A 20,918-nucleotide genomic window follows, 5' to 3' on the forward strand; every position below is an offset into this window, starting at 1 on the left:
AAAATAGTCACCAGCACTCCTCCATGGTGTCTGCCCCTAGAGTTCCCACTGGATTCCCTCAGTGAGGAACTTAGGAAAGGAAGGTGAAATAACCCTTTGCTGTCATAGATGCTCTTGGTCATCATAGCAATTGAAACGCTAACACAATTTCGCAGTGTATATTGTTTCCCAATGAAAATCAAAATCAAAACATGTCTTAATTCTCACCTTCATCAAGTTTTTCACAGGACTGTGTCCTGCAGAAACTTTGTGAACAAATAAAGTTTCCAGAATGTGTCGAATATAGTGGATGCAATGGCAGAAACAGGCCAAGCTGGAAAATACAAAAATTAATAAAGAACTAAATCCTTTTTCAGAATCTTCTTTGCCATATGACGAGAATTATTTGGTTACTGACTTTTTAAGTTTTCTGACAAATTAACATTATATTCTGAGCCATGTTCTCTCTTTACTTGACCTTTAGTTCCACAGTAATTCTTCTTCTTTCATTTAATATAATATATATATATATATATTATATATATATATATTTATAGAGCTTCATAAATCCAAGCAAATATTTAAGTTTTAAAGTATCTCACAATGTCTTATTAACAACAAATCTTATTTAATGCTAATTAACTATATATGTCAATGTATTTATCTGAAACAGTTTTAAGTTTTACACAATAAATAATGAAAATTTCATTTATGATGAAACTAGAAATATTCCATAGTATCAATTATGAATTTTGCATATATATGTCCTATGAAGAAGCACAAATATAGTAATTAACATTGTGTTCATGAGAAATTGCCTGGAGATTGAAGGAGATAATGAACAAGTTTAAAAATAACCAATGCCTATGTTGAGTGGAGTTGACATTTTGAAATATCCAAAATTACATTTTAATTGTCTGCTTGTCCTTTAGGAAGTACAATAAGACTGAGAGGTTTGAATTTCATTTTTTATGCTGTCATAATGCTGTCTTTATTTGATTATTTTTGACTCCCTGACACATTGCCACATTTGTCTCTTCATATACTTGTTTCCTTTGTTTAAGGCTATTCCTCTTGCCATTTTTATATAACTGCTATCTTGAAAGAAAATGTCAAATGTCTTTGAAGGGACCCAATTTGCTAGGTGAAACTTTGTACTAACACATTTAACTTTCTTACTGTAAGTAAAATAGTTAAAAGTTGGTTGTTCTTTAAAATCTTTAAAATAAACATTGATCAATTAAAATATACTTTAAACAATTGAATGGAATAAAATTTTTAACATATAATGTAATTTAGTTTATCAGACAATTAGTTCATCAGATTAAGAGGTTATTCAAATTAAATAAATACACTGGGCCTAGTGGTGACACTAATAAACAGTTATTAAATAATCACCACATATTACTAAGCACAGGATTATAATATCAGGCAAAATTCCCTCCTAACTTATGTGCCTCCATTAAATTAAATGGTTACTTGTAAACCTGAATATATAAGTGATACTACTCCACCCTTGAGCATTTTTTGCTAACCTGGTCATTGTAGTGGTTTGTAATCTCACATCTGGATATGACTGAATTTTTCCTCTCCCTAGGCAGCTTGCATGCTTCTTGCATTATTATAATTGGTCCTGGGGAGTATGTTTCCAGGTCAGTTTCAACTAGATTTCTTTAAGTGTTATGTCCAGAGTCTTTGGGGAGTATTTGGCAACATGGCCTTTCATTCAAATTCTTTGATGCATCCAAGAACAATCACAACAGTGACATTAATTTTGCAGTTTCTTTGCTTCTTATGATCAACAATTTGAAATAAAGATGATTTTAATTTTGAATGGTGTCATCTTGAGATCACATTCCTGAAACTTGTGCAAAATATTTTTATAAGCCTCTCCTAATTGTCTAAATCAAAAGAAAAAAAAAGAGTAACACTTATATAACTGCAATTATATTATGTATGGAAGCTTAATATATTTGTTGCTTTGGAAATATGTGGTACAGATGCATTTGTTATCAAGATGTCATAAAACATGCTGTTTATGTTTAAGAGTAGGTATTACTGTCAGTCAGTTCACTTGAAACTAAAATTGTTCATCTTCTAAACTGCTGTATATTCAATATATGATAGAGTTCACTCTTAAAATTCAAGTGTCAGTATTTTCTCCTTCCAAAGTCTTAAACTCAATCTTAAAATAATTAGACATTGTATTTAATTTAAGAAAAATGAACAGGTTAATATATCAAAGCTTTTGGCAAGTGTCTCGTTACCAAGAATCAATTTTCTGTTGTCCCTTTGTGGAAGGTTACATTAGCCATTCTCCTGTTTCTATAGCATAGAGTGTAAACTGCTTTGTATCACAGTTCACTGTCATCTGAACAGTCATCAGATTCAATAGTTCAAATCTGAGAATTAATTACCAAAGGTGAAATAGAGATGTATGTAATATATTCACCTAACTCATTCAAATTGTTTTATAAGTATTTCTTATAAACATTGCTATATCAATACTTACTGCATCTATTGTGGAAGTTAAATTATATTGAGAGAAAAAATGTGTGGAGGAATTTTAATCCAGCAATATGGCTTCTTTGGCAAGGAATCACATCCAATGACCTTCTTGGTCTATGTGATTCACAAGAAAAAGTAGACACATTCTGGATTACAATATGATCTGTCTGAAATACAGATATGCCTTTAGTACACACCTTTAATCACAAGCTATAGGTATGGTTAGTTCATAGAAAAAAAACAATCATATTTGAAAGTGATGACTAAATGAGAGACTGACAAAGTGAAAAATAAAAGATTTGACTGAATGATCAGAAATTGGATACACCCAACTCTCAAAGGAACAAGGCTGAAAAGTAAGGCTACTTAGCAGTGAAGGAGAAGGATCCTTACGAATTAAAAATGATAAATTCCATTGTGTATGTTCCCATTAAAACTAACCTTTCTTGCCTCATATCTCATAATTCAAATTACAAGTATAGCATACAATACAATAGGTCAAGCAGTTATAGCAATATCTAATCATACCTTTAAAGAGATGCTTAATAAACTGAAAAGAGAAATAAAAACTTCCAGAAATAGACTGAAATGCTTTATTAATATTATATTTTTGAATGCCAATGAGGCAGAATCAACAGATTCTGAAAGACACTGTATTGTAGGAAAAAACTACTGAATTAGATCAACCTGTGCACTTTAAAGATGTTTTAATATCTGGGGATGTATTATGTTCAGAGAGAGGTTTTGCCTATATTTCCACAGGGAGTAAAGTCCATGGGTTCCATAAAATTTGGTAATGGTCTGACTGAGTAAGAGAAGCTTCAATGTGAAAGGCATCACTCAAGAAAGGAAGAAACACAGAAAGACAGCTATGTAGAGGATGCAGAAAACTGATGCACCATGCGTGGGGACAGCTCAACAAACTGGCTAAAAAGGAAATATTGTTCATCAGACAGGAAGACTGGAAAACCTTGATGCTGAAATGGACATTTTCTGGAGGACAGATGATCAGGATTGTAGTTTAGAAATATCATCACGTTAATGGCTATCTATAAGGACATTCGAAGGGTTGAGTTTATGGAACTGATAATTGTTTCTATTGTAACAAACAGTGTACAGTTTTTAGCTTAATCAGAAGGGAGGGGGACGTAGAAGAATTTTAATCCACCAGCATGCCTGCTATGGCAAAAAAATTACATTCACTGACTTCTTAGGTCTATTTATTATAGATGGAATACAGACCCACAATGAATTACAATAGGATATGGCTGGAATACAGGCACACCTTTAGTTAAAACCTTTAATCCCAAACAATGAAATTAATGTTAGTTTTCAGAAGGAAGCAGCCATGTTTCAAAGTGACATTTTTAATTGAGGGACAGAGTGATGAATCAGAGAAATATCTGCCAGAATGAGTCAAAAATAGGATATGCCCAATTCTCATGGGAACAGGATGGGAAGGAGATGCCATGTAAGAACAGCTCATGGAGATAGAGGAAGGGTATTTTTGTTTGATTTTTTTTCTGGGAGTTTTCTTTTTCTTTTTCTTTTTTTTAACCAAGATAGTTTTACAGACGTGTTGCAGAGAGAACAAACTAGACACAAGTGAAGACAGAATGAACCAAAGAATAAGAAAAAGCCAGAAGATTGAAACTTATTTCCAGAATTAGTTTGAGGCCACACAGAACAAGTCAGCCAGAAGGTAGGAGAAGCCATTTTTAATTAGTCAATTTGGAGGGGAGTTTGATTGAGAACACCTGAGCTGACCAGTCAGCAGGAGTTCAGAAAGAATTAGAAAGTGTTGGTTCTCTTATCACAGGAAATAAAAACAACATTATGAAAACATTTCAAAATGATGACAGTAACATAGTTTAAAAACAATAAACTAGGCCAGGAATAGTAGTTCCTTCCTGTAATAGCAGAACTCAGAGAAGTAGAAGCAAAGAGATCTTTGTGAGTTCGATGCCAACCTGATCTAAAAAGTGAGTCAGGACAGCCAAGGCTACTCAGAGAAACCCTGTTTCAAACAAAACAAAACAAAATAAAACAAAGAAATAAACAAACAAATAAATAAAAATAAATTGATAAATTGTTTCAAAGCAAGCCAAACATTAAGGAAGTAACTAGAATTGTCTCTCTGACTGAGCAATATTGACATCATGCTTGAAACCTCAGTAATTGAGAAGAGAGGGAAATGAGAATTGGTAATGGCATGGTTGAACAATTTGGGGGGGGGGAAAGTACACTGGGCATCAATGTAAGAACTCCTTAGCATGGATGCAGCTTAGTGTCTGTAATGAGAAGAAAAGTAAGGATCATATTTGTTATCTTTGATACATTGTTCACAGAACCGCAATGTTCTTTTTTTCTTAATTCACATGGGATATTTTTAATTCACATAATTTAAAGTTTGACTTTCTTTTACTGTGTGTCACATTTTTACACTTGATCTTAACCAAAAGGCCAAGAAACAATCTTTGTAAACATTTTAATGTGGTACTTTGAATATTTATACCCCCTTTCTTAATGTATGTATCTTCTGAGAGGCATGGAGATAAATTTGCAGAGAGAATAATGTATGCATTGTTTGTACACCAGGCTAACTACCACAGCTATGTAACATGTTTTGATAACTGTTACACAGCCTTAAAAAAAAACAGTCACATTCAAGTACTAGCTAATTTTGGGTTTTAATTTATTAAAAGTATCCAGTAAAATTTTTTCCTCATAGTTAGAACTTTTAAATACTTCTCCTTGTGTAACACTGCTAATTATTTGAATCACTCTCAACTTTATAGGTTTAAATACATTTTCATAGTTTGAATTCCCTGACTTGCATTGTTTGTTGTTTGATATTGCTTGCTATACTTAATTGAGCTGCACGTAACCATATGGGACTTAGGAACATATGGGACTTAGGAAAATGCAAACTGGTTTGTATCTGATCATGAACTAAAATACATTGTTCTACATTGATTATAGTTCAGTTGGGACTCAGCCCAATATTTACTAGGGCACTACTTACTTGCTAAGGAAGGTCCTCAGTTTAAGATGATATGATATAAGATTAACATATAAGAATATTATTTTAACAGACTTTTAAAAAATATATTTTATTAATTTATTCATATTACATCTCTATTGTTATCCCATCCCTTGTATCCTCCCATTCTTCCCTCCCTCCCATTTTCCCCTTATTCTCTTCCCCTATTACTGTGATTGAGGGGGACTTCCTTCCCATGTATATGCTCATAGGGTATCAAGTCTCTTCTTGGTAGCCTGCTATCCTTCCTCTGAGTGCCACCAGGCCTCCCCATCCAGAGGACATGGTCAAATACGGGGCACCAAAGTTTGTGTGAAAGTCAGACCCCACTCTCCACTCAGCTGTGGAGAATGTCTTGTCATTTGGGTAGATCTGGGTAGAATTTTGAAGTTTACTGCATGTATTGTCTTTGGCTGGTGCCATAATTTGAGCAGGACCCCTGGGCCCAGATCTGCCCGTCATAGTGTTCTTCTTGTAGGTTTCTGGGACCCTCTGGATCCTTCTATTTAACAAACTTAATACACTTTATTTTTCCCATATAAAACTTTAATGAGGTAGTCAGCACTGAATACAGACTCTGATGTGGGTTTTCACAGATGATCAGTGAATTCCTGATAAAGAAACTAGTGAACTCAGTCTCTTTTCTGAGCTCGGAGGTCTCAGATCTGCGGTCCAGGTGTAAGTTTTTGAGATACGAACAAAGGTGACTGTGACAAAGTTGTCGGTGGTGGCAGGGCACCCCCTGGATGATGTGTAACAGTGAAAAGCATGGGCTATCAGCAAAAGCTTCTTGGGCACATGGTCAGAGACATTGCCAGTGCCTCTAGCAACAGGGACAAGCACAGAGACACAGTGGTTTCTAATCTTGCCTTGTATAAAGTACAGTTTCTCAATTGTTCTCCAAGTAGCCTCTCCACACAGGGGTGATGGACAGCTTGGCCAAGAGAGTTGTCTCTCAGATGGCCATGGCTACACCTCCTTGGAACACTTAACACTAAGACCAACATGATCATTGTAGCCGTCAATCAGCAACAACAGCATTGAACTTGGTCTGCTAGCCAGCCCAAAGCTGCTTCTGCACTGGCCTGCTCGTTATAAACTTTAGGACAAAGTTGGTAATCTCAGATTCCATAGTGGGCACAGAAAAATGGTAGATCTCCTGGGACTTGAGTTTCATATCCTTGAACAGGTGACACCCCAGCTTGGTGACAAGAATGAACTTCCTGTCTTCAACTAAGGCCCTTAAACTGTAGAATCCTCCAAGGAAAGTATAGAGGTCTCCTATGGCTGGGCTTCTGGTTTCTCTTGGTCATCCCATTTCACCTGCATCATCCAAATTGGTGGTTTTCCAGAAAGAGAATTGGTTTCTTTTTTTTTGAGACAGAAGACAGGGTCCGTCCATGTAGCTTGCCTGACCTGATACTCACATAGTATGTGAACTCACAGGCACCATCTCTCCTCTGCCTGTACCGAGTGCTGTAGTTAGAGGAGTGCTCCACCATTCCAGGCCCTTCAACTCCATTATATAAAATCCCTATGACTTAGTAATGATTTATACTATGAATCTTGAATTTTTAAAAATTTTTCCAGTGTTAAGCTGCGTTATTTAATATTCTCTCCTGTTGTTAGGGGTAGCTGTGACTCAGTTATGTGTGTTATCAGAAGGTGAATAGCTGATATCTTATAACTAGGGCTAAGATCCACTTTTTCAAATGTTCAATTTACTTTAATTTCTGGTGCATTTAACTATAAGGGAGAGGGGTAGCACTGAAGAGGGAGGGAGCGTGGGAACAGGAGAATACAAATGAGGGGATAACTATCAGGGTGTAATCTGAATAAGTTATAATTTAAAACGCTTAAAAAAACTGATAATCTAATTACAGAGAAGTAGTCCCATCATAATTAAGAGTTCATCTGTCACTTTTGTGTCTCCCAGGTGTCACTTACTGTACTACAGGGTGTCGGGGCTGTCTAGCGCTCTCTTTCACATCATAAATGTATGAGCACCTCAAGTAAAAAAGAAGGTATATTAACAGAGGTCCTGAGTATTCAGCCAAAAAGACCTGAAATAGAAAGTAGATTTGTATTTAAAAATTAGGTTTATTAAGTTTTTAAAGAATTACCTACGTTCATTACCATTCATCAATACATGAGCTAGAGAAATATATTAATAGATGCTGAATTTTTACAAACAAAATAGATACTGCAAATAAATCTTGCCCAGAATAATTTATTTAGAGTTAAGGATAATGGGCAATGTGGAGATACTTTTGAAGATGATTTTAAACAACTATTTCTTCTAATGGAACTATAAACAAAAGTATGCAAAGTTAGATTACTGTAACTACATATATAAACATTTCCCCAGTACCAAACACTGTACATATCAATGCACTTCTACATCATTATGATGGTCATTTTAAAGCAGTGAGTTTCATTTATGTTTCATATTTTTACTATTCATTACACTTTTAGGTACTCATCTTTCACAAAAAAAAATGTGACAGATTTGAAATAAAAAACAACTAGTTTTATATCCTCTGATTTTGAGTAACACACTTTAATAGAAATAGCCAAAATTATCTTATTTGATTAAACAAATTATTTAAATTATATTTTAGTTTTGCTTCATGCATTCCATATTCTATATAAAGTGCCCCATTCAAAGAAAAGAACATCAGTGAACATATCTCCTTTTCTTTTTTGTTTCATTCTTTTTTTGCCCACATTTCTTTAATAAATTCAATTAACTTGACCATTATTAAAAACAAAAGACTAAGTCTTATCTATTTGAAATGTTATACCTTATGATACCAGGCTTAAAATAAATGGTAGACAAAATCTGCAATTACTTAGGAAGGTAGTCTTAATGAGAGACTTTCTACATTACATTGTTCTGTAGAGGATTTTCTCATTTAAATCGATCTAGAAATCCAATCCTATTGTGTACAGTACTGATTCTGAGTCAAGAAGACCATGAGTTAAGACCAGCCTAGGTTGCATAAAAAGACTATGTGTCTACATGTGCATATGTTTACATAGATATGTAATTGTGTATTAGATATAAATAATATATCCAGGGTTATATAATAAAATATGTAATGTTATAAATTTATGTATAAATTTTGTTTTTACTTATAATTCTGACTACAGCAATGTATATCTTATGACTCAAAAAAAGCTTAGCAATAATAAAAACTGTAAAACACATGACTTTTTTTAAAAAATCAACTCCACCTAATAATTTATAATAAGTGTGGCTTATGGTGTACCTCATTAATAAAATGCAAATATTCTGCTTAGCATGGTGGCTCACATATGTAACCGTGCATTCAGGAAGATGAGGTAGTAGAAATGCTATGATTTTGAAGCAGATGGGGTAAAATATAAGACCTTACTTCAGCAAGAAAGGAAGAGGGGTGAGTGGGAGGGAATGGTAACGCAGACAGTGAGATTATTAACCATTATTAATATCCCATAATAAGTTTCAGTTAACATTTTGTGATAATAAGAGGGCTGTTTGCTTTATATGAAAAATGTTTAAAATATTTTATTTCAATTCCATCTGATTTAACAAAGTCAATTTTTGGCAAATTCTATATGGTATATCCAATATGAAAAATGTGAATAATAGTGAAATTTGATGAAAAGCCACTATAATTTAAACTAATAAAATTTTATCAGATGTTATGTATGAAGTTCTTCAGAGTCGGAGGAAATTAAACTACGCTTTTTTTCTCTGTCATCTCTTAAATAAAATTTAGGATGGTATGCTCACAGACATGAATACAATTTAAAAGCCAACATTTTATCACAAATATTTCTCATGCTGAAACATAGCAGTCCAAATGGGAACTAGATGTGAATTATAAATCTTGAATACACCAAAGAATGACACTAACTTTTGGACAATGTCTCTTTCAAAATATTCATTTGATGGCAAATTAAAAAAAAAAGATGAACATTATTTTATTAAGCTGAAAAGGTTATCAAAATAGTTTTATGATAAAAAACAAGGACTGCATAGATATATTACTGTGGTTTCTTACAAAATAAAATTGGTGTTATGATAAAAATAAATAAATGGAGCCCAGACAGATGTTCATGCACTCAGAAGCCAAGGAAGTGATGAGGACTCAAGCCTGGAAACTTTATTATAAAGAGTAAAGCCTTGTTTTTATTTTGAATTCTACACTTAAGTTCTAATTTATTTATTTCATGAAGTGTTTATGTGATTTTCCTTCAATATTCTTATCATTAACCTTACTTAATAAACTTTTGAAAAATGTACTTCTTTAATTAGACATTGAGGTTCTTGTGAGCCTTTGGAATTTGTGCCACATCTTCATCTTGGTGAGTTGCTTTCCTTTGGCATCTGTAGAACACTGACTCTAAGACCATGATACTAAAACCTGCATAGTTAAGTTCTTCACATGAAATGGTAGAACATCTGCATAAAAACAAAGCACTTGTATATAGACTAAGTAGCATCTAGACTATTTATATAGGGTGATACAATCTTCACATTGTAGGAGTCCTTGTGTCTTATATTCCTTAGAAAACGGAAAGCACATTTCTATGTATTGAGCATAGATCACAGCCATGTTAGCAATTACTGTAGAGAGCAAGGCTGGTGGATGTTTGAATGTGTAGACGGAGTACCAGCAAGTACGCGAAAACACCAGAATTATAATAAAGGTTCTTGTGAATGTTTGGAACTTCTATGGAATCTTTACCGTGGTGAATTGTTTCAATTAGAATAAATTTAACATGAACCTTAACTATTTACGGGCTAAGATGTTTCTAGCTCTAGATGGATGTTTTAATTGGACAGATATGAGATATGATAGATATTGATTTTCATTCAAATTTTAGAATTGCCAAGACACAAAAGATATTTTCTAAAAAGTTGTCAAATACAAATAGCCAAAACAACATGAATGTAACATTCATATAATCCCTGATATTTTTGTGGTTCTACATGCTGTGTGTAATTTTTATTTACATGTAATAAAATATGCATATGCTAAAAAAAGTAAAATCTTTTGAAAAAAGAATAAACTTAAAAACTATAGTTATAAATTGGGTAGGTTTTCTACATTTAAACTATTTCTTATTCTACACTTGTACCTTACTTCTGACAACAAATTAAATAGCAGACATCAGAATTATTGGAAATCAACAGTAAAAACACTATGATTTTAAGCAACAGGTAAACAAAGGGCAGCTGTGGGTTATATTATATGTGATTTCCAGAGAGGACCATCACTTTGCAGTCGTGAATGCGTTGATGGTATTGGATTAGATAAGTATTGTTTACTTTTCTCTGTTTCTGGTCTAACTCTCATCTGAAAAATATATTATGTAAATGTTTTATAGACATTACGTATTCAAACAAAATATATTAATGTTAAATAAATTGATCACAGTTACATGAAAGCTAGTATTCATTATACATCAAACCAAGCCAGTGTAGAGAAACAAGAGAAAAATAAATGTTTTCCTCAAACCTCTTCAGTCCCATCAGCAAAGCATTCTCTAAATATATAAGAAGTAAATAGCATAAGAAAAGATCTCTTGCCTTATAGAAACAGATGACACAGAAATAGTATGATGCAGTACATCTGTGGTGAATAAATGAATTTGTATTTTGTTTTTTTGTTTTTATTAATTTATTCTTGTTACTTCTCAATGGTTATCCCATCTCTTGTATCCTCCCATTCTTCCCTCCCTCCCATTTCCCCTTATTCCTCTCCCCTATGACTGTTCCTGAGGGGGATTTCCTCTCCCTGTATATGCTCATAGGGTATCAAGTCTCTTCTTGGTAACCTGCTGTCCTTCCTCTGAAATGTGTGACTTATATTTGAATATATGCTAGAGATAAATAGCTTAGAGCCATGAATACATGCACATTCAGACAAATGCAAAATGATGAAAATTATTATATTTAGATAACAGCGTTTTGTGGCAGGAAATATGTTAATATTTTAGCTATTCATTGAGGTCATTTAGTAAAGAAGAAATTTTTTCATTAATAGTTGACCACTAATACTTTAGATAAGATTCAGGTCAAACCATTATTTGATTTCGGTAATCTAACAGTTTTTATTGACTCTCTCAAAGGACTTGTACATATCCATCTTAATATTTTATACATGTATATAAATAATATGTGGTATATGAAATAGGTGTGACTGAAATGTGTATTTTTGCATTTAGTAAGACTGAGGACTTATCCATTTAAAGCAAAAGAACTTGTGAACCATAAGGTTGACTTAAAAGTAGCCAGCCTATTTCCAGAGTTCTCCTTTTCACTTAGATGATTTTCCTTTCAAATTTTCCTGGTACAGCTATCAAATAATTCTACATTAGTACTTCTCCTCTTTATTGCTTATAATTCAGGGGATGTTGAGAATCAAAACTGGAGCTCCTGCAAAAGCAGGTAGCCTTAAGCCCTGAGCTGTATCTCCAACCTCCATACTTAACAATTTTAAAATTGATTATATAAAGAAAGTGCTCTCAAACATTTTGAACTCTAAAAGTAACATTAGTGCCAACAAAAAAAATCTATTTTGAATGAAGACAAAATGAGAACACTACAACTATAGATTTTATTGTAGTTGAAAGCACAAATGTTTACTTTTGGTGAGTATGCATAAGAGATGCTTATTGTGAAAATAAAATGAAAACAGAGAAAGTCCCATTCTCTGCTGATCATTGCAAGAATTACTTATCACATTAGATTTTGTTTTGCACTAAAATACCTATGGCATTGACTCTGGGTGCTGAAGCTTTTCTGTTAGTTGATTGCATCAATCATAAGTTGCTCAATCTGTTGAAGTGGTTTTGAGAATTTTTTCCCGTTTTATTTCCTATGGCGTAGCCCTCCAGTTTGTATTTCATTAAATTCTGATGTAGCAGTCTTGAGAACTGCATTTGTTTTCAAATAAAAAAAATAGAAGCCAAAAGAATGTTTCAATAGATATTTGGCCAACGCTATTGCCATAACTTTAATAGAGTTTAAAATATCACTCTAACATTTTAATGTTATATAGTCACATAAATATATTATAAATTAATGTGACAAAGTGTCAGACATTAAATTAACTATATATGGCAGTGGTTTCAATTCCTATCACTGCAAAAAAAGCTTAACATATAAACACTAAAATTTAAAAAACGACATCTATATACTATACTCCAATTGACACTTACTGTGGTCCAGCTGACTTGTTGACCTAAATCTGTAAAATAGAGTGTGATAATAGATGAAGCTGCAACACTTTGAATAGTGATGTAGTCCTTCAAAAAAGGGCCACCTAAGGCACAAGCAATGAGAAAATAGTTTTTAAATATAATTTCATGACACAGTGTCAAAGAGTTTCTTAATGTGAAACCAGTGGCTACAGTCATTATATTGTATAACAAATGTGAATATTATCAGACTTGAACAATTCCATTTGATTAATTCATGTATCAACTTTCCTAATACACAACATTTTCCAAAAGCTTTCAGAGCAAAATTTAGACTATCTTTGGTTTTTATAAAGAGATGGAATGTAGATAACTCAAGAAATTTTTCTCCAAGATTCACTTCAACCAGCAGTTGACACCAGCTTTAGTATATATTATATATATTGTATATATGTTTATATATGTACATATACATATATTTCATATATTATATATATGGAAGTTGCTCTTAAGTGTCACTTTTTTGCTAATGTATTATGTAACAACAGAAAGTGAACATGACATGAATATCAATTTGAAATCAAACTGACTAATACTAATATGACAATTCCACACAAGATCATTGTAGGTTAGTAAGGTAAAAAGTTGAATATTTTCTTTTTGCATCTTTGAATGTATGCTGCAAAGCTGGCAGACATCCTTTGGGTTTTTTACAAGGGGAATCAATTTGTGTTCTGTTATTACCTTTGAAAATGTCTAGTAAAAGAACACTAAAATATATTTAAAATTTTTTTATTATAATTTATTCACATTACATCATGATTGTTATCTCTTGCTCTTATCGTCTAGTCCCCTCCCTACTTCCCTCTTCCACCCTACTCTCTTCACCTAGACCTCTGATGGGAGGGCCTCATCCACCCTACTTGGTCACAGTCTGTCTGGTTTCACCAGGGTAGCCTGCATCCACTTCTGTGTGCCAGCAAGGCTACCCCAGCAAGGAGCAGTGATCAAATTTCAGGTACCAGAGTTCATGTCAGAGGCAGTGCCCTCTCTCTCCCCTTCCCATACACATGTAACATGAGCTATCCTTCAGCTACATCTGAGCAGGGTGTATAAGAAGTCTGCATGCTTTCTCCTTGGTTGGTGCATCAGTTTGTGCAGGTGCCCTTGTCCATATGGCCTTCTTGGTCTCCTTGTGAACATCCTGACCCGTCTGAGTCTTTCCATCCCTCCTTCCATATACCTCTCTTAACTCCTTCAAAGTTCCAGCTGCAAGTCCCAGCATCTGTCCCCATCCCACACTGGATGGAGTCTCTCAAAGAACATCTATGATAAACTAATATCTACTTATAAGTGAGTAAATACCATGTGTGTCTTTTTGGGTCTCAATTACCTTACTCCGGGTGATCTTCTCTACTACCATCCATTTGCCTGCAAATTTCAAGATTCTGTTGGTTTTGATAGCTGATTAATATTCAATTGTATAAATGTACCACAGTTTTATCCATTCTTCAGTTGAGGGATATCTATGTTGATTCTAGATTCTGGCTATTGTGAATAAATCTGCATTGAACATACTTGAGCAAATGTTCTCGTAGTATGGTGGAGAATCTTACAGGAATATACTCAGGAGTTGTCTAACTGGGTCATGAGGTAGTACTATTCCCAATTTTCTGAAAAAGTGTCAGTTTCATTTCCAAAGAGGTTGCACAAGTTTGTACTCCCACCAGAAATGGTGGAGAATTGCCCTTTCAACACATCCCTCTCAGCATGTGCTGTTACTTGAGTTTTTTATCTTAGCCATTCTGATAGCTTTGAGATGGAATCTCAGAGTCATTTTGACTTGCATTTCTCTGATAATTAATGACATTGAGCATTTTAAGTGTATCTCAGCTGTTTGATATTCCTCTGTTGAGAACTCCATTGACCTTTGTACCCCATTTTTAATTTGATTATTTGGTTTTATAGCTGTATAATTTCGCAAGTTCTTTATACATTTTGCATATTAGCTCTTTGTTGGATATAGGGTTGTTAAAGAGCCTTTCCCAGTCTGTAGGCTGTCATTTTGTTATGTTGACATTATCTTTTACCTTACAGAAGTTTTTCAGTTTCATGAGGTCCCATTTATTAAATGTCAACCTTAAAGCCTGGGCTATAGAAATTTTGTTCAGGAAGTTATCTCCTGTGTCAATGCATTCAAGGCTATTCCCACATTTTTTTTTTTGAAGAGATTGAGTATCTGGTTTTATATTGAGGTCTTTAATACACTTGGACATTAGTTTTGTGCAGGGATATAAATATGGATATATTTGCATTTTTCTACATGTAGACATACAGTCCAGTTTGTCCACCAGCATCATTTGTTGAAGATGCTAGAATTTTTCCATTGTATGGATTCTTTTTTTTTTTCAAAATTCAAGTGTCCGTAGGTGTTTGAATGTATTTCTGGATCTTTAATTCAATTCCATTGGTTGACCAGCCTATTTCTGTGTCATTACCATGCTGATTTAATTACTGTTGCTTTATAGTACAGCTTGAGATCAGGGATCAGCTTGAGATCCAGTACAGCTGGAGATTCCTCTAGAAGATCTTTTATTGTGCAGGGTTGTTTTCTCTACTCTAGTTTTTTCCATATAAAGTCGAAAATCTTTCAAGGTCTGTAAAGAATTTTTGAGGTATTTTGATAGGGATCACATTGAATCTGTAGATTGCTTTTGGTAAGACGGCCATTTTTACTGTTGACTCTCCTAATCCAGGAGCAGGGAAGATCTTTCCATCTTCTGATATCTTCTTCAATTTCTTTCTTCAGAAACTTGAAGTAATATTCATACAAGTCTTCCACTTCCTTTGTTAGAGTTAGACCAAGATATTTTATGGTTTTTTGACTATTGTGAAGGGTGTAGTTTCCCTAATTTCTTTCTCAGACATTTTGCCATTTATATAGAGCAAGGCTATTGATTTTTTTGAGATGATTTTGTATCCAGCCACTTTACTGAAGGTATTTATCAGCTGTAGGAGTTCGCTGATAGAATTTTTGGATTCACTTTTGTATACTATCATGTCATCTGTGAATAGGGATGCTTTGATTTATTCCTTTCCCATTTGTATTCCCTTGATCTCCTTTAATTGCCCTATTGCTCTAGATAAGATTTCAAGTACTATATTTAAGTATACAGAAAGAGTGGACAGCCATTTCTTCTGACCCATATCAGTGGAGTTGATTTAAATTTCTCTCCATTTAGTTTGACGTTGGCTATTGGCTTGTTGTATATTGCTGTTATTATGTTTAGCTATGTGCCTTGTATACCTGATCTCTTCAAGACTTTTAGAATGAATGGGTGTTGAATTTTGTCAAATGCTTTTTCAACAACAAAGTAGATGATTTGTGGGTTTTTTCTTTCAGTTTGCTTATTTGATGGATCACATTGATGATTTCCATATATTGAATTGCCCTTGCATGGCTGACATAAAGCCTACTTGGTTATGGTGAAGGACGTCTTGGATGTATATTTGGATTCAGTTGGTCAGTATTTTATTGACTATTTTTCTTCAATGTTCATAAAAGAAATTTTTCTGAAATTGTTCGTTGAGTCTTTATGTGGTTTAGGTATCAAACTCACTTTGACCTCATAGAATGAGTTTGATAATGTTCCTTTTGTTTTTTTTTAATTTTTTATTATTAATTTATTCTTGTTACATATCAATGGTTATCCCATTCCTTGTGTCCTCCCATTCTTCCCTCCCTCTCCTTTTCCCCTTATTCCCCTCCCATATGACTGTTCCTGAGGGGGATTGCCTCCCCCTGTATATGCGCTTAGGGTATCAATTCTCTTCTTGGTAACCTGTTGTCCTTCCTCTGAGTGCCACCAGGTCTCCCCCTCCAGGGGATGGTCAAATGTGAGGCACCAGAGTACATGAGAAAGTCATATCCCACTCTCCACTCAACTGTGGAGAATGTTCTGACCATTGGCTAGATCTGGGTAGGTGTTTAAAGTTTACCGCCTGTATTGTCCTTGGCTGGTGCCTTAGTTTGAGTGGGACCCCTGGGCCCAAATCTGCCTATCATAATGTTCTACTTGTAGGTTTCTAGGACCCTCTGGATCCTTCTACATTGCTATTCTCCCATGCTTCTCTCATCTAGAGTCCCAATAGAATGTCCTCCCCTCTGTCCCAGTTTCCTTTTGTTTCTATTTGTGGAATAGTTTGAGGAGAATTGGTATTAGCTCTTCTTCAAGGTCTGCTAGAATTCTGCTCTGAATCCATCCACCCCTGGGTATTTTTGGTTGGGATACTTTTGATTACTGCCTCCTTAGAAGATTTAGAACTATATAATTTTTTTTACCTGATCTTAATTCAATTTTGGTAACTGGTTGCTACCGAGAAAATTGTCCATTTCAATGAGATTTTCAAAATCTGTGGCATATAGACATTTAAAGCAAGACCTAGTGATTCTTTGGATTTCCACAGTATCTGTTATGTCTCCCATTTTATTTCTGATTTTTAAAATTATTTTTAATGAATTCCCATCATTAAATTTTGAAAAGAGGAATTCAAATAAATAATAAATTATACAAATCTCTCTCTTTATGCATGTGTGTGTGTAGAGGAGATGTACTCATACTTCATTTTCTTGTGCAAGTGTACGTGGAATACAGAAGTTGGCCTACATACCTTCCTTTCACTTTTAATCTCTCTTCTTGATCCTAGCTTGCCCTCTATGTCCCAGGATACTACTGACACTACTGCTCCTAGTCAGTCCCTGGGCTAAGAGTGAATGCCTCTACATCTGACTCTTACATGAGTACTGAAGATACAAATTTTCATAACAACCACTTTCCTAGTCCTAATCTTTTATTGCACTCTCAAACTTAGAAGTCACAAACCTCGTCATTTTTCTTCCCAGAAAATATTTTTAAAGGAGGAAATATAAACAGAGGTAGAAATATGCCAAAAAAGACCTATAGATTTATTTTTCTATTTAAATCCCATGGTTTCCTGCTTAAACAAGCTCAATTCAAGCATGTCTTTGGATAATTCCTCTTAAGAATGGGCCAGATCAGGAACACACCTTAAATTTAGGGGTTTGTTATAGGTATTCTATGAGTGGTATACATTAAGCTTTCAATATGTGTAGTTATGAAAAAACCCTAATGCACATGTTTCACCTTTTCAGTATGGTATTTCAATCACATTAACAACTAGAATGTCAAGCGTACCAACTAGAATATTCTGCAGCATAGTAGCACAGACAAGGATAAAAGAAACACGTGTCATTTATTTCTGTGTAATTTTATGTATGGTTATAGCTCTCCCCCTTAACAATTGGTATCTCCTTTCTGACTCTGAGATATCTGGTCTCTTACTTGCTTTAGCTTACAGATTATCTGAAAGATGATTGTAGCTGAATATGTGAATATAGTTGTGTTCAGCAAATGACAACCAGTTCAAAACAGCCACTGGACTAAATGGATGCATACCCTTTAATACATAAACATTATGAGTTTTGATTTAACAATACTTTTGTATGAAAAAAAATAAGATTATAATTTCATGAAGAAATTGTTAATTAAGCAAATCACATGGTCAAATGCATTTCAGGACCTCATCTCAGAAGGTATTGTGGTGCTGATTTGATCCACACTCACCTTTTTTCCTTGGGTAATAGTTGTAACTATTATAGATTCAAATGTAAAATATTGAATCTATAACATAATCTGACTTCACACTTTAAGAAATTCATAGACTAATGGGACTGTAGAGATGGCTCAGCTATTACAAAAACTGGCTTCTTTTCCAGAGGACCCAAACTTGGTTCTAGCACTCATGCTGAGCAGCACAAAATCATCTGTAGTTTTTGCTCCAGGAGATCTTATACACTCTTTTGTCTTCTACAGATTTCTTCTGAGACATTATACACACACACACACACACACACACACACACACACACACACACACAAATTATAGAGTCACTGCTTTTACTTTAACAATGAAGATGAAGAAGGAAACGCTTGAACCTAGGACTTAGCGGATCCACCCAAGAAACAAGAAGTCAATATTGAATTTCCATAACCAACCTCTTGATTCCCAACTATCACTTCTACTTACGGAAATGTCTCCTAACCTCACTGTTGGAAACCCCAAAGATTCCCTGGACATCTTTGACAGTAGTTCACTACAGCAGTTACAGTCAGTGGCTTGCCTTATTTCCATTTTCCAGTCTATTTGGACTCCATCCCATTTCTAGAACCTTCACTGGATGCTGGTAGTTTACATGTAAGTTCCTCACGCTGCATAACACTTACTGATATAGAAGCAAGCTCAAAGGACTGAGAATCTATGAACTGAGACCTTCCAAGCACTTTATTTTATTTACCTCTTGGAAAGACCCAAGGTGATGTCGTTTTCCTATTGAGCAACTGCAGAAGCCAGTAACAAGATGATGAGGGACAGTAGCAGGTCTATTATTTAGGAAGATGCATACATTATTTCCAAACCCAAAGGTCTGCAGTAAGACCAGGTGGATTCAAGAAAGAAGAGGACCATCTGGTCAGTCCTGGCTTGTGGCCAAACTACATAGTATCTGAGAAATAAACAGATTGGTTTCCAGGCTCATTAGAAAATTCCATTTGGAATTTCTGAAGCAGCCCATGGTGATAAGAAAGCTCAAAATTGTTTTATTCTTAAAATCTACATTAAACTGAAATTATTATTTTTGTTTGTTTGTTTGTTCTGTTTCTTTTATTTTAATATACTTTTTAAAAATTTTTTTATTAATTTATTCTTGTTACATCTCAATTTTTATCCCATCCCTTGTATCCTCCCATTCTTCCCTCCCCCCCACCCCATTTTCCCATTATTCCCCTCCCCTATGCTGTTCATGAGGGGGATTATCTCCCCCTCTATGTAATATGTTGACTTTATTGATTGTATGTAAGTCCCAGTATCTATTCCAATCTCCGGCTAAGTGAAGGATTTCAGGGGAAAAGATCTAGCCAACTGACAGCACACTCTCCACAATTGTATGGAGAGCAGGGACTGACTCGGACATAACTCTGGTGCCCCCTATTTGACCACTTCCCTTTGGTGGGGAGACCTGATGACACTCAGAGGAAGAGCAAACAGGCTAGCAGGAAGGCATCTGATAGACTGTGATCTTATATTAGGGGACAAGGTCCCCTTCTGTCACCTACGTAGGGGAGGGGAACATGATGAAAGAGGGAGGGAGGGGGAACAGGAAGATATAAGTGAGAGGATAACAACCAAAAATTAAAAAAAATATATCCACTGTACTTTAAATGGTAACTCCTATATATGCGCCACTAAAAATTTTGAAAATGCATTCTATACACTTTGCAAAAATTCAAATATACATTCTAGCTCAGCTGTCCTATAAAAAAAGTTTTAAGTGTCAGGTCCAATTGAGCCAATGTCAATACTGGTTCTTAATATGACTCATTTATATATTTTTCTGGTGAAATTCTGGTAATGTGACATCTGTTAGTGGATGTTGTACTTTTCTCAATTTCATTAATTTTTGCTCCCCTTTATCATGAAATCAAAAAATAATTTTCACAAAATAATGTTTGTAGATAAAATGGAGAAGCACTGGACTGTTAGACTCAAATGTGATAAAATTTACATGCATACAATAGGTAATAAATGTGAATTATTGAGGCAATAAGACATATTCTAAATTAAATAAATCAATCTTACCACATTCTAGTTGTAGGCCAACTCGAGAAGGATACCATTCTGGACCTATACAGTGAAAAATAGAAACTTAGCATTAAAATATAGAGGTAAGGCAGTGCCCTTACTGGTAAGGGAATAAAGCAATTATTCAGTATCAAGCATGAACACAGTACTTCCTACTGGAAGGGTGTGACCGTCTTTTGTGGGTGGTAATGGGATGAAATTGCAATTTGACTATGAAGGCTTATGAGCATGTACCAATCCTTGTGGTCTCAGTCAATGTATGTTGTAAAATTAATTCTTCAACAAAATGTATACACACTTATGTAAAAATAATAATGTTTTATTTCACTGGAAATGGTCTTTAACTTCGGCACCTGAAAATGTCTCTTCTCTTTAGGAGTGAAGTGTCCTGTTGGAATAGTACCCACAGTCTCAAGCCCTCCATCAAAATATATACAGAGGTTAAGAACTGCATTAGGATAATTTGTCAGAGGACT

At 34.4% G+C, this 20,918-nt stretch overlaps 1 protein-coding gene across 1 annotated transcript in view; it reads right to left on the minus strand.

Moving 5' to 3' along the window:
• Nucleotides 1–20,918, minus strand: part of Tecrl (trans-2,3-enoyl-CoA reductase like) — a 72,836-nt gene that overhangs the window by 12,611 nt on the left and 39,307 nt on the right. The window contains exons 3-6 of the mRNA XM_051170717.1: nucleotides 20,440–20,484; nucleotides 12,746–12,849; nucleotides 7,478–7,593; nucleotides 208–313 (exon numbers count right to left, since the gene is read on the minus strand). Of these exons, the coding sequence (XP_051026674.1) occupies nucleotides 208–313; nucleotides 7,478–7,593; nucleotides 12,746–12,849; nucleotides 20,440–20,484 (371 nt within the window). The remainder of the gene's footprint in view (nucleotides 1–207; nucleotides 314–7,477; nucleotides 7,594–12,745; nucleotides 12,850–20,439; nucleotides 20,485–20,918) is intronic.

The sequence above is a fragment of the Acomys russatus genome, chromosome 28, assembly GCF_903995435.1.
Source record: "Acomys russatus chromosome 28, mAcoRus1.1, whole genome shotgun sequence".
In the NCBI taxonomy this organism is placed as follows: domain Eukaryota; kingdom Metazoa; phylum Chordata; class Mammalia; order Rodentia; family Muridae; genus Acomys; species Acomys russatus.